The sequence below is a fragment of the Oncorhynchus kisutch genome, linkage group LG10 (genome assembly GCF_002021735.2).
Source record: "Oncorhynchus kisutch isolate 150728-3 linkage group LG10, Okis_V2, whole genome shotgun sequence".
NCBI lineage: Eukaryota > Metazoa > Chordata > Actinopteri > Salmoniformes > Salmonidae > Oncorhynchus > Oncorhynchus kisutch.
The window spans coordinates 7,507,369-7,521,921 of NC_034183.2; the positions used below are offsets into that span (position 1 = coordinate 7,507,369).

A 14,553-nucleotide genomic window follows, 5' to 3' on the forward strand; every position below is an offset into this window, starting at 1 on the left:
GAGAGGGCTGGGGAGAGGATGAGGGAGGGAGAGAGGGTGGGCGAGAGGATGAGAGAGGGAGAGAGGGAGGGGGAGAGGATGAGAGAGAGGATGAGAGATGGAGAGTGGGAGAGGATGAGAGAGAGGGAAGGGGAGAGGATGAGAGAGGGAGAGAGGGAGGGGGAGAGGATGAGAGAGGGAGAGAGGGATGGGGTGAGCGTGGGAGAGAGGGAGGGGGAGAGGATGAGAAAGAGGGAGAGGGTGAAAGAGGGAGAGAGGGAGGGGGAGAGGATGAGAGAGGGAGAGGGGGAGAGGATGAGAGAGAGGGAGAGGGTGAGAGAGGGAGAGAGGGAGGAGGAGAGGATGAGAGCAGGAGAGAGGGAGGGGGGGAGGATGATGAGAGCAGGAGAAAGGGAGGGGGAGAGGTTAAGGGTGAGAGAGGGAGAGAGGGAGGGGGTGAGAGAGGGAGAGAGAATGAGAAAGGGAGAGAGGGGTGACAGGGAAGATGGTAAGGTCTACTCTTTGAGAAACTGTGACACCCCTGAGGACAGAACGATCTCAGTGTGTGTCTCAGAGTCCCCACAAAGGGCCCCCTATAGGGGAAGCGGAGGGGGAAGGGATTGGATTTGTGATGCCCCTCAAAGGGCCCATAAGGAGGTGAAGAGGCAGGGGAGGGGAGGAGGACGAGGTGGGAGGAGCGAGAGGGGAGGAGGAAGGAGTGGGAGGGAAGGAGGAAGGGGAGGGAGGGAGACTGACAGGGAGGAAGACACTGGACAGATAGTATCTGAGATTAAGGTATGTATGAGCAGTAGCAGCAGCTCAGAGACACAGGACTGCAGAGAGGCTGCTATCAGGCCCAGACCACCAAGGCCAAGGCCCAGGCCTAGATCCGGGCCCAGTTCCAGCACCCCACAACCTCACCAGACACAATCCCACACCCAGACCCGCCCAAAACAGGCCTACCAGACCCACACCTACCTGACAGAGTGCCATACTGGACCGACAAAAGCCCACCCAGCACAGAACCACCACCTAGAGGCTCAGAGCGACGCCCGACAGAGCCAGCAGACTAAGACACAGGACTGCAGAGACGGTGCCATCAGTTCTATACCTAGATCTGACTTCATCACACCACACCCTCACCCTCCTCAAACCCCGGCCCAAACGCAGCACAGCCAGGCCCAGCAGACACACACCCAGCCTCCCCAGATCTGCCCAAAACAGGCCCATCCGGCAAAGACTCACACCCACCCGACACAGGCCCAGACCCAGGCCCGACAGGTCCTGCCGACACAGGCCCAAAACCACAAGAGACAAGCACCCACCCATCCGACACAGGCCCAGACACTGCAGCACCACAGAGAAGGTTCCGTCAGGCCCACCTTTGACTGCTCTCCCACTCACCAGACCCAGATCCAGCAGACTCAGCATCGCAGAGAGAGTCTCACCACTGAGCCTACACACAGCCAGGAGAGCCAGGCCCAGACCCAGCAGTCAGAGGCCCAGACCCAAGCCTGGCAAATTCAGGATCGGAGAGGGAGTCCCATCACTTCTGACCCCCCTCCAACCCACCAGACCCAGGCCCAGAACCATCCTCAGCAGCAAGAGGCCTGGCAGACCATGCAACACCGTAGAGAGAGCCTTACCAGCCCCAGGCCCGACTCTGACTCCCCACCCAGTAAAGCCCAAAATGACCGGTTTCAGTCCCAGCAGCACTACAGAGAGAGTCTCCCCAGGTCCCGGCCCACTTCTGCCTCCCCTCCCAGCCACAAGACCCAAATACAGGACCACACTCCCCACACCCGACAGACACCGCAGCATCACAGAGAGAGCACCACCAGTCCCAGGCCCCCCTCTGACTCCCCTCCCCTCCAAGAGAGCCACCAGGCCCACATCCAGGCCCACTCTTTTCAGACCGAGAGCCAGGGCAGACAGACCCAGCAGCATTGCAGAGAGAACACCACCAGCCCCAGCCCAAGGCCTACTTCTAACTCCACTCCTAGCCTGGAGAGCCATCCACGGGCTGTCAATGTATCACCAGCTTCACATCAGAACACAGAGCCACAGAGGGAGTCCCCAGAGGAGAGACAGACAAGGACACAGACACAGGTAACCGCCTGATGCTGCCAACTCAACAGGGTTTGTTTTATGTTATTAGTTTACTTGACAGGGACCATGTACAACAAACATTGCACCAGATTTGACCTACATGGTTAAGTCTCATCTGCAGTCTGGTCATGTTTATGTTTGTTCCAGTTATTAGTAAGATCTCTCCTCTGTCTATTCCAGTTGTTAATACGATCTCCTCTCTGTCTATTCCAGTTGTTAGTAAGATCTCCCCTCTGTCTATTCCAGTTGTTAGTAAGATCTCCCCTCTGTCTATTCCAGTTGTTAGTAAGATCCCCCCTCTGTCTATTCCAGTTGTTAATAAGATATCCTCTCTGTCTATTCCAGATGTTAGTAAGATCTCCCCTCTGTCTATTCCAGTTGTTAATAAGATCTCCCCTCTGTCTATTCCAGATGTTAGTAAGATCTCCCCTCTGTTTATTCCAGTTGTTAGTAAGATCTCCCCTCTGTCTATTCCAGATGTTAGTAAGATCTCCCCTCTGTTTATTCCAGTTGTTAGTAAGATCTCCCCTCTGTCTATTCCAGATGTTAGTAAGATCTCCCCTCTGTCTATTCCAGTTGTTAATAAGATCTCCCCTCTGTCTATTCCAGTTGTTAATAAGATCTCCCCTCTGTCTATTCCAGTTGTTAGTAAGATCTCCCCTCTGTCTGTTCCAGATGCCTCACGATGTCTCAGAGCAGCAGCCTGGCAGGCCTCAGTGCCCAGAGCCCCAGGCCCTACAGAAGGACAGCAACAACACACCTCAGCCTGAACCAACACAGAACAACGCCTCGTTCCCCAGCTTCGTGGATGGTAAATGTAATTTCTCTGTATAGTTCATTGATTCCATACCTGAGTAACGGACATGTGATTGGTTTCTGGTGTGTACCTTGACGTTGCTGTACTGCTGCAACCATATTGTCCAGCAATGGGACAATAGCGACCTTCCGAATGTGAATCTGAATGTGAATCTGAAACTGACTCTGAATGTTAATTTGAATCTGACTCTGAATGTTAATCTGAATCTGAATCTGACTCTGAATGTGAGTCTGACTCTAAATGTGAATCTGACTCTGAATGTTAATTTGAATCTGACTCTGAATGTTAATCTGAATCTGAATCTGACTGTGAATGTGAATCTGACTCTGAATCTGACTCTGAATGTGAATCTGACTCTGAATGTGAATCTGACTCTGAATGTTAATCTGAATCTGACTCTGAATGTGAATCTGACTTTGAATGTGAGTCTGACTCTGAATGTGAATCTGACTCTGAATGTGAATCTGACTCTGAATATGAATTTGAATGTGAATCTGAAACTGACTCTGAATGTTAATCTGAATCTGACTCTGAATGTGAGTCTGACTCTAAATGTGAATCTGACTCTAAATGTGAATCTGACTCTGAATGTTAATTTGAATCTGACTCTGAATGTTAATCTGAATCTGACTGTGAATGTGAATCTGACTCTGAATCTGGCAATGAATGTGAATCTGACTCTCAATGTCAATGTGACTGACAATGTGAATATGAATCTGACTGAATGTGAATCTGACTCTGAATGTTAATTTGAATCTGACTCTGAATGTTATTCTGAATCTGAATCTGACTGTGAATGTGAATCTGACTCTGAATCTGACTGTGAATGTGAATCTGACTCTGAATGTGAATCTGAATCTGACTCTGAATGTGAATCTGACTTTGAATGTGAGTCTGACTCTGAATGTGAATCTGACTCTGAATATGAATTTGAATCTAAATGTGAATCTGAAACTGACTCTGAATGTTAATCTGAATCTGACTCTGAATGTGAGTCTGACTCTAAATGTGAATCTGACTCTGAATGTTAATTTGAATCTGACTCTGAATGTTAATCTGAATCTGAATCTGACTGTGAATGTGAATCTGACTCTGAATCTGGCAATGAATGTGAATCTGACTCTCAATGTCAATGTGACTGACAATGTGAATATGAATCTGACTGAATGTAAATGTGAATCTGACTGACTCTGAATGTGAGTCTGACTCTGAATGTGACTCTGACTCTGAATGTTAATCTGAATCTGATTCTGAATCTGAATGTTAGTGTGACTCTGACTCTGAATCTGACTTTGAATGTGAATCTGACTCTGAGTGTGAATCTGGATCTGAATGTGGATCTGACTCTGAATGTAAATCTGACTCTGAATGTGAATCTGACTCTGAATGTTTATCTGAATGTGAATCTGACTTTGAATGTGAGTCTGACTCTGAATGTGAATCTGACTCTGAATGTGAATCTGACTCTGAATATGAATTTGACTCTGAATGTTAATCTGAATCTGAATCTGACTTTGAATGTGAATCTGACTCTGAATGTGAATCTGACTCTGAATGTTAATCTGAATCTGACTCTGAATGTGAATGTGAGTCTGACTCTGAATGTGAGTCTGACTCTGAATGTGAATCTGAATGTGAGTCTGACTGAATGTGAATCTGACTCTGAATGTGAATCTGACTTTGAATGTGAATGTGACTCTGATTCTAAATGTGAATCTGACTCTGAACCTGACTCTGACTTTGAATCTCATGCCCAGTCCCAGGTCCGTGTGAGCCGGAGGACCTGATCGATGGGATCATCTTTGCTGCTAACTACCTTGGTTCCACACAGCTGCTGTCTGACAAGAACCCATCTAAAGGAACACGCATGGCCCAGGCGCAGGAGGCTGTCAGCCAGGTCAAGGTATTACATTTTTTTGCCTGCCTAATATTCTGATCGAACAATGAATGTCAGCTGAACTGAATATGCATTCTTCCTAACCACAATAAGGATTTTGCCTTTGAAAAAACTCACAGTTGGAGTACACTTTTTCAGCCACATGGTGGAGCTCTCTCATTCCTTTTCACCATGTTTTGTGTGTCTACCATTTATGACAGGATTTCCCAACTGGTGGTGATTAAATGTGCCCCCCCCCCCAGAGTTTTCTTAAATTATTATTATGATAAAAAATATATATTCATTGTTGGACATAAAAATATTTTTATTTTTTTTAAAGGCAGGAAATTAGATCCACGTGATTTTGATTGAATCTGTTCCCAAGTATTCCCACGTATAATAGAGAGACACGTGATTTTGATTTAATCTGTTCCCAAGTATTCCTACGTATAATAGAGAGACACGTGATCGTATACAATAATAGTAAGCAAGGTTTTAAATTATTATGTTTTAGTCAAAATATTATATCTGTTTGGGATTCTTGCGGTCGATTTGCAGTCTACAAATGATTTGCAATTGTGTTCCGGCCCCCCGAACATCCGCTCAAGAGAAAAATCATCCCGCGGCTGAATCTAGTTGACGATCCCTTATCTATGATGATCTGCTGCCCACAGAGCCAAGATGAAGACTCTCAGATGGTGACAGAAGTTGACCTCTTCATCTCCACCAAAGCAGTCAAAGTGCTGAATGCTGACACGCAGGTGTGTAACTACAGTATTGAGCTATGTGTCTAGGGAAAACACTCACCTCTGTGTTAGCTTTGCATCTGCCGTCAGGTTGTGGTTTCAATTCAGGAAGTTGACTGAAATTTCAGTTTAAATTCTTATTCTCCTTATTGAAAAAATCTGATCTACTATCGTAAGAGTCCTATGTCTTGCTCTTCTAGCTTTAGGGGCATCCTGTGGACATGTTGTTCAGGACCGTTTACTCCACACAGTACCAAGTTATTACCACAGCAGATATATATATATATATATCATTTATCAACTGGGTGGTTCGAGCCCAGAATGCTAATTGGCTGACAGCCATGGTATATGGGTAGCCTAGTGGATAGAGCGTTGGACTAGTAACCAGAAGTTACAAATCTTTCGTTCTGCCCCTGAACAGGCAGTTAACCCACTGTTCCCCGGTAGGATGTCATTGAAAATAAGAATTAGTTCTTAACTGACTTGCCTAGTTAAATAAAGGTAAAACAAAAAATCAGACTGTATACCACAGGTATGACAAAACATTTATTTTGACTGATCTAATTAAGTTGGTAACCAGTTTATAATAGCAATTAGGTACCTCGGGGGGTTTGTGGTATATGGCCAATATACCAATATCAGGGATGTATCCAAGAACAGCCGTGGTATATTGGCCATATACCACACCTCCTCGGGCCTTATTGTACTAAGTTATTACCACAGCAGCTATATATATTATTCACCCCCCCAGGAGACGCTGATGGACAGATATTACCACAGCAGCCATATATATTATTTACCCCCCCCCCCCCCAGGAGATGCTGATGGACAGATATTACCACAGCAGCTATATATATTATTTACCCCCCCCCAGGAGACGCTGATGGACAGATATTACCACAGCAGCCATATATATTATTTACCCCCCCCCCCCCCCCAGGAGATGCTGATGGACAGATATTACCACAGCAGCTATATATATTATTTACCCCCCCAGGAGACGCTGATGGACAGATATTACCACAGCAGCCATATATATTATTTACCCCCCCCCAGGAGACGCTGATGACAGATATTACCATAGCAGCCATATATATTATTTACCCCCCCCCAGGAGACGCTGATGGACAGATATTACCACAGCAGCCATATATATTATTTACCCCCCCCCCCCCCCAGGAGATGCTGATGGACAGATATTACCACAGCAGCTATATATATTATTTACCCCCCCAGGAGACGCTGATGGACAGATATTACCACAGCAGCCATATATATTATTTACCCCCCCCCAGGAGACGCTGATGGACAGATATTACCACAGCAGCCATATATATTATTTACCCCCCCCCAGGAGACGCTGATGGACAGATATTACCACAGCAGCCATATATATTATTTACCCCCCCCCAGGAGACGCTGATGGACAGATATTACCACAGCAGCCATATATATTATTTACCCCCCCCCAGGAGACGCTGATGGACAGATATTACCACAGCAGCTATATATATTATTTTCCCCCCCCAGGAGACGCTGATGGACAGATATTACCACAGCAGCCATATATATTATTTACCCCCCCCCCCCCAGGAGATGCTGATGGACAGATATTACCACAGCAGCTATATATATTATTTACCCCCCCAGGAGACGCTGATGGACAGATATTACCACAGCAGCTATATATATTATTTACCCCCCCAGGAGACGCTGATGGACAGATATTACCACAGCAGCTATATATATTATTTACCCCCCCAGGAGACACCGATGGACAGATATTACCACAGCAGCCATATATATTATTTACCCCCCCCCAGGAGACGCTGATGGACAGATATTACCACAGCAGCTATATATATTATTCACCCCCCCAGGAGACACCGATGGACAGATATTACCACAGCAGCCATATATATTATTTACCCCCCCAGGAGATGCTGATGGACAGATATTACCACAGCAGCTATATATTATTCACCCCCCCAGGAGACACCGATGGACAGTTATTACCACAGCAGCTATATATATTATTTACCCCCCCCCCCCCCCAGGAGATGCTGATGGACAGATATTACCACAGCAGCTATATATATTATTTACCCCCCCCAGGAGACGCTGATGGACAGTTATTACCACAGCAGCTATATATATTATTTTCCCCCCCCAGGAGACGCTGATGGACAGATATTACCACAGCAGCTATATATATTATTTACCCCCCCCAGGAGACGCTGATGGACAGATATTACCACAGCAGCTATATATATTATTCACCCCCCTAGGAGACACCGATGGACAGATATTACCACAGCAGCCATATATATTATTTACCCCCCCCCCCCCAGGAGATGCTGATGGACAGATATTACCACAGCAGCTATATATATTATTCACCCCCCCAGGAGACGCTGATGGACAGTTATTACCACATCAGCTATATATATTATTTACCCCCCCAGGAGACGCTGATGGACAGTGCGTTGCGTTCCATATCCTACATCGCAGACATCGGGAGCATCGTGGTTCTGATGGCTCGTACCCGTATGGCAGGAACATCCTCACAGGACTGTACTGAAGCTGATCTCTCCTCCTCAGAGGGACAGAGACACTACAGAATGATCTGCTATGTCTTTGAGTCAGAAGACGTGAGTACTGGGCTGGCAGCCTTAAAATAAGATTCTGTTCTATTTTGTTTTATTCTGTTCTGTTTCGTTCTGTTCTATTCTGTTCTATTCTATTATGTTCTATTCTTATTATGTTCTGTTCTATTCTGTTCTATTCTTATTATGTTCTGTTCTATTCTGTTCTATTCTGTTCTATTCTATTATGTTCTATTCTTATTATGTTCTGTTCTATTCTGTTCTATTCTTATTATGTTCTGTTCTATTCTGTTCTATTCTGTTCTATTCTATTATGTTCTATTCTTATTATGTTCTGTTCTATTCTGTTCTATTCTGTTCTATTCTGTTCTATTCTATTATGTTCTATTCTTATTATGTTCTGTTTTATTCTGTCCTATTCTGTTCTATTCTGTTCTATTCTATTATATTCTTATTATGTTCTGTTTTATTCTATTCTATGCTGTTCTGTTTCATTCTGTTCTATTATATTATATTCTGTTCTATTCTATTATATTCTGTTCTATTCTATTCTATTCTGTTCTATTCTATTATATTCTGTTCTATTCTATTCTGTTCTATTCTATTATATTCTGTTCTATTCTATTATATTCTGTTCTATTCTGTTCTATTCTATTATATTCTATTATATTCTTATTATGTTCTGTTTTATTCTATTCTATGCTGTTCTGTTTCATTCTGTTCTATTCTGTTCTATTCTATTATATTCTGTTCTATTCTATTCTGTTCTATTCTATTATATTCTGTTCTATTCTATTATATTCTGTTCTATTCTGTTCTATTCTATTATATTCTATTATATTCTTATTATGTTCTGTTTTATTCTATTCTATGCTGTTCTGTTTCATTCTGTTCTATTCTGTTCTATTCTATTATATTCTGTTCTATTCTGTTCTATTCTGTTCTATTCTGTTCTATTCTATTATATTCTTATTATGTTCTGTTTTATTCTATTCTATGCTGTTCTGTTTCATTCTGTTCTATTCTATTATATTCTGTTCTATTCTATTCTGTTCTATTCTATTCTGTTCTGTTTTATTCTATTCTGTTTTATTCTGTTCTATTCTCCCACTCTTGAACTTTGAGTACTGTTGAATGTTATTGATCTATTGGGGCAATGATTTTGTTATTTGAGATTCTCTGGCACAGTATTTGCGAAGGTCAAATCAAATGTTATTGGTCACATACACATGGTTAGCAGATGTTAATGGTCACATACACATGGTTAGCAGATGCTAATGGTCACATACACATGGTTAGCAGATGTTAATGGTCACAAACACATGGTTAGCAGATGTTAATGGTCACATACACATGGTTAGCAGATGTTAATGGTCACATACACATGGTTAGCAGATGCTAATGGTCACATACACATGGTTAGCAGATGTTAATGGTCACATACACATGGTTAGCAGATGCTAATGGTCACATACACATGGTTAGCAGATGTTATTGGTCACATACACAGGGTTAGCAGATGTTATTGGTCACATACACAGGGTTAGCAGATGTTATTGGTCACATACACATGGTTAGCAGATGTTAATGGTCACATACACATGGTTATCAGATGTTAATGGTCACATACACATGGTTAGCAGATGTTAATGGTCACAAACACATGGTTAGCAGATGTTAATGGTCACATACACATGGTTAGCAGATGTTAATGGTCACATACACATGGTTATCAGATGTTATTGGTCACATACACATGGTTAACAGATGCTAATGGTCACATACACATGGTTATCAGATGTTATTGGTCACATACACATGGTTATCAGATGTTAATGGTCACATACACATGGTTATCAGATGTTAATGGTCACATACACATGGTTATCAGATGTTAATGGTCACATACACATGGTTAGCAGATGTTAATGGTCACATACACATGGTTAGCAGATGTTAATGGTCACATACACATGGTTATCGGATGTTATTGGTCACATACACATGGTTAGCAGATGCTAATGGTCACATACACATGGTTATCAGATGTTATTGGTCACATACACATGGTTAGCAGATGTTAATGGTCACATACACATGGTTAGCAGATGTTAATGCGAGTGTAGCAAATGCTTGTGCTTCTAGTTCTAACTATGCAGTTAAAATCTAACAAGTAATCTAACAAATTCACAACAACTACCTAATACACACAAATGTAAAGGGGTGAATAAGAATATGTACATTTTTAAATATATGGAGGAGTGATTGCCGTGCGGCATAGGCAAGGTGCAGTAGATGGTGTAGAATACAGTATTTACATATGAGATGAGTAATGTAGGATATGTAAACATTATTTAAAGTGACTAATGATCCCTTTATTAAGTCCATTTATTAAAGTGACCAGAGATTTGAGTGTGTATGGTGACAGCAGCCTCTCTACGTTAGTGATGGCTGTTTAACAGTCTGATGACCAGAGATTTGAGTGTGTATGGTGACAGCAGCCTCTCTACGTTAGTGATGGCTGTTTAACAGTCTGATGACCAGAGATTTGAGTGTGTATGGTGACAGCAGCCTCTCTACGTTAGTGATGGCTGTTTAACAGTCTGATGACCAGAGATTTGAGTGTGTATGGTGACAGCAGCCTCTCTACGTTAGTGATGGCTGTTTAACAGTCTGATGACCAGAGATTTGAGTGTGTATGGTGACAGCAGCCTCTCTACGTTAGTGATGGCTGTTTAACAGTCTGATGACCAGAGATTTGAGTGTGTATGGTGACAGCAGCCTCTCTACGTTAGTGATGGCTGTTTAACAGTCTGATGACCAGAGATTTGAGTGTGTATGGTGACAGCAGCCTCTCTACGTTAGTGATGGCTGTTTAACAGTCTGATGACCAGAGATTTGAGTGTGTATGGTGACAGCAGCCTCTCTACGTTAGTGATGGCTGTTTAACAGTCTGATGACCAGAGATTTGAGTGTGTATGGTGACAGCAGCCTCTCTACGTTAGTGATGGCTGTTTAACAGTCTGATGACCAGAGATTTGAGTGTGTATGGTGACAGCAGCCTCTCTACGTTAGTGATGGCTGTTTAACAGTCTGATGACCAGAGATTTGAGTGTGTATGGTGACAGCAGCCTCTCTACGTTAGTGATGGCTGTTTAACAGTCGGATGGCCTTGAGATAGAATGGCCTACACACTATTACAGTACAATATCACTGGATATAATTTTAAAGCTTTGGAAATGTATATGGCTTGTACAGAGGCCCTACCTTATTTAACTCTGTTGGCTTTCCTATAACATGTGCTATATCTCCCTATAACATGTGCTATATCTCCCTATAACATGTGCTATGTCTCCCTATAACATGTGTTATATCTCCCTATAACATGTGTTATATCTCCCTATAACATGTGTTATATCTCCCTATAACATGTGCTATGTCTCCCTATAACATGTGCTATGTCTCCCTATAACACGTGCTATGTCTCCCTATAACATGTGTTATATCTCCCTATAACATGTGTTATATCTCCCTATAACATGTGTTATATCTCCCTATAACACGTGCTATGTCTTCATTCATCATTTCAGTTGGTCCCTAACTGTGTGCTCTCTCCCACCTCTGTATTGTGGTCAACTTGAATAGCTTGTAGTTTCCATTGAGTAGTTATCCCCTACCAACCGGCATCCCTCCCTTTGCCCCCTCTCTATATCCCCTCCCTATATCCCCTTCCCCCTCCGGCCTACCTCCCTATGCCCCCTTCCTTTGCCCCCTCCCTATGCCCCCTTCCCCCTCCGCAGGCCCAGCTCATTGCCCAGTCCATCGGACAGGCATTCAGCGTTGCCTACAGGGAGTTCCTCCGAGCCAATGGGATCAATCCTAAGGACCTGAGTCAGAAGCAATACAGTGACATCATCAATTCCCAGGAAATGTACAATGACGACCTGGTCCATTTCTCAAACTCTGACAACTGTAAAGAGGTGAAGTGTGTGTGTGTGTGTGTGTGTGTACTGAAGTGTAAATAGGTGTGACGGCCTACTGTTGTGAGCAGAGCTTTGATTGTTGACCGTGATACATGACACTTCAGGATGTATTGCCTCCTTCCTTCCTTCCTTCCTTCCTTCCTTCCTTCCTTCCAGTAAATTAAAAGAGATAACTTTGAAGAGTACAAGTAAGCAACCTAGTGGTTAGAGCATTGGCCCAGTAACCGGAAGGTTGCTGGATCGAATATATGAGCTGACAAGGTAAAATCTGTCGTTCTGTCCATGTGTAAGGCAGTTAACCCATTGGTCCCTGGGCGCCGAAGACCTGGATGTCGGTTAAGGCAGCCCTCACCACCTCTATGATTCAGAGGGGTTGGCATCATTCTTATTCTAATATTTATTAAAATGTATTAAATTGTTTGTTTTTTCTCGTCAATCTACAGACATAATGACAAAACAAAAACTGTTTTTTATAAATGTTTGCATATTTATATATATTTTTTAAACTGATATCACATTTACATAAATATTCAGACCCTTTCCTCAGTACTTTGTTGAAGCACCTTTAGCAGTGATTACAGTCTCAAGTCTTCTTGGGTATGACGCTACAAGCTTGGCACACCTGTATTTAGGAAGTTTCTCCCATTCTTCTCTGCAGATCCTCTCAAGCTCTGTCAGGCTGGATTGGGAGCGTTGCTGCACAGCTATTTTCAGGTCTCTCCAGAGATGCTTGATCAGGTTCAAGTCCGGGCTCTGGCTGGGCCACTCAAGGACATTCAGAGGCTTGTCCCGATGACACTTCTGCATTGTCTTGGCTGTGTGCTTAGGATCGTTGTCCTGTTGGAAGGTGAACCTTCGCACCAGTCTGAGGTCCTGAGCGTTCTGGAGCAGGTTTTCATCAAGGATCTCTCTGTACTTTGCTCCGTTCATCTTTGCTCGATCCTGACTAGTCTCCCAGTCCCTGCTGCTGAGAAACATCCCCACAGCATGATGCTGCCACCACCATGCTTCACCATAATGGATGGTGCCAGGTTTCCTCCAGACGTGATGTTTGGCATTCAGGCCAAAGAGTTCAATCTTGGCTCATCAGACCAGATAATCTAGTTTCTCATGATCTGAGAGTCCTTTAGGTGCTTTATGGCAAACTCAAAGCGTGCTGTCATGTGCCTTTTACTGAATGGTTTCCGTCTGAGCATTCTACCAGAAAGGCCTGATTTGGGGAGTACTGCATAGATGGTTGTCCTTCTGGCAGGTTCTCCGATCTCCACAGAGGAACTCTGGAGCTCTGTCAGAGTTACCATCGGGTTCTTGGTCACCTCCCTACCAAGGTCCTTCTCCCCCGATTGCTCAGTTTGGCCCGACTGCCAGCTCTAGGAAAAGTCTTGGTGGTTCCAAACTTCTTCCATTTAAGAATGATGGAGGCCACTGTGTTCTTGGGGACCTTTCAGACATGTGCCTTGACACAATCCTGTCTCGGAACTCTATGGACAATTCCTTCGACCTCATGAATTGGTTTTTCCTCTGACAACTTTTTTTTTTTACCCTGTTTTCTCTCCAATTTCGTGGTATCCAATTGGTAGTTACAGTCTTGTCTGTACGGACTCGGGAGAGTCGAAGGTCGAGAGCCGTGTGTCCTCCGAAACACAACCCAACCAAGCCGCACTGCTTCTTGACACAATGCCCACTTAACCCAGAAGCACCAATGTGTCGGAGGAAACACCGTGCACCTGGTGACAGTGTCAGAGTGCACTACGCCCGGCCCACCACAGGAGTCGCTAGTGCTCGATGGGACAAGAACATCCCTGCCGCCAAACCCTCCCCAAACCCTGGCGACGCTGGGCCAATTGTGCGCCACCACATGGGTCTCCCGGTCGTGGCCAGCTGCGACAGAGCCTGGACGAACCCAGAATCTCTAGTGGCACAGCTAGCACTGCGATGTAGTGCCATAGACCACTGCGCCACTCAGGAGGCCAAATTGTGGGACCTTATATAGACGGGTGTGTATCTTTCCAAATCACGTCCAATCAATTGAATTTACCACAGGTGGAGATGTAGAAACGTCTCAAAGATGATCAATGGAAACAGGATGCGCCTGAGCTCAATTTCGATTCTCATAACATAGGGTCTGAATACTTATGTAAATAAGGTATTTATGTTTTTATGTTTTATAAATTTGCAAACATTTCTAAAAACCTGTTTTCACTTTGTCATTATCAGGTATTGTGTGTAGATTGCTGAGGATTTATTTGATTTAATCCATTTTAGAATAAGGCTGTAATGTAACAAATTGTGGGAAAAGTCAAGGGTTCTGAATACTTTCCGAAGTCACTGTACACTAATAACTTAAATCAGATGGCTGAGAACCTGGGGGTGGTGATAGTAGAGTCTGAACTCTCTCTCCCCTCCCCCTCGCTCTCTACCTCTCTCTCTCTCTCCC

At 43.9% G+C, this 14,553-nt stretch overlaps 1 protein-coding gene across 1 annotated transcript in view; it reads left to right on the plus strand.

Annotated features, from left to right (window-relative positions):
* Positions 1-386: 386 nt before the first annotated feature.
* Positions 387-14,553, plus strand: part of LOC109898220 (amyloid-beta A4 precursor protein-binding family A member 1) — a 22,200-nt gene continuing 8,033 nt past the window's right edge. The window contains exons 1-6 of the mRNA XM_031832984.1: positions 387-2,088; positions 2,764-2,899; positions 4,663-4,808; positions 5,456-5,542; positions 7,993-8,178; positions 11,934-12,113. Of these exons, the coding sequence (XP_031688844.1) occupies positions 454-2,088; positions 2,764-2,899; positions 4,663-4,808; positions 5,456-5,542; positions 7,993-8,178; positions 11,934-12,113 (2,370 nt within the window). The 5' untranslated portion in view covers positions 387-453. The remainder of the gene's footprint in view (positions 2,089-2,763; positions 2,900-4,662; positions 4,809-5,455; positions 5,543-7,992; positions 8,179-11,933; positions 12,114-14,553) is intronic.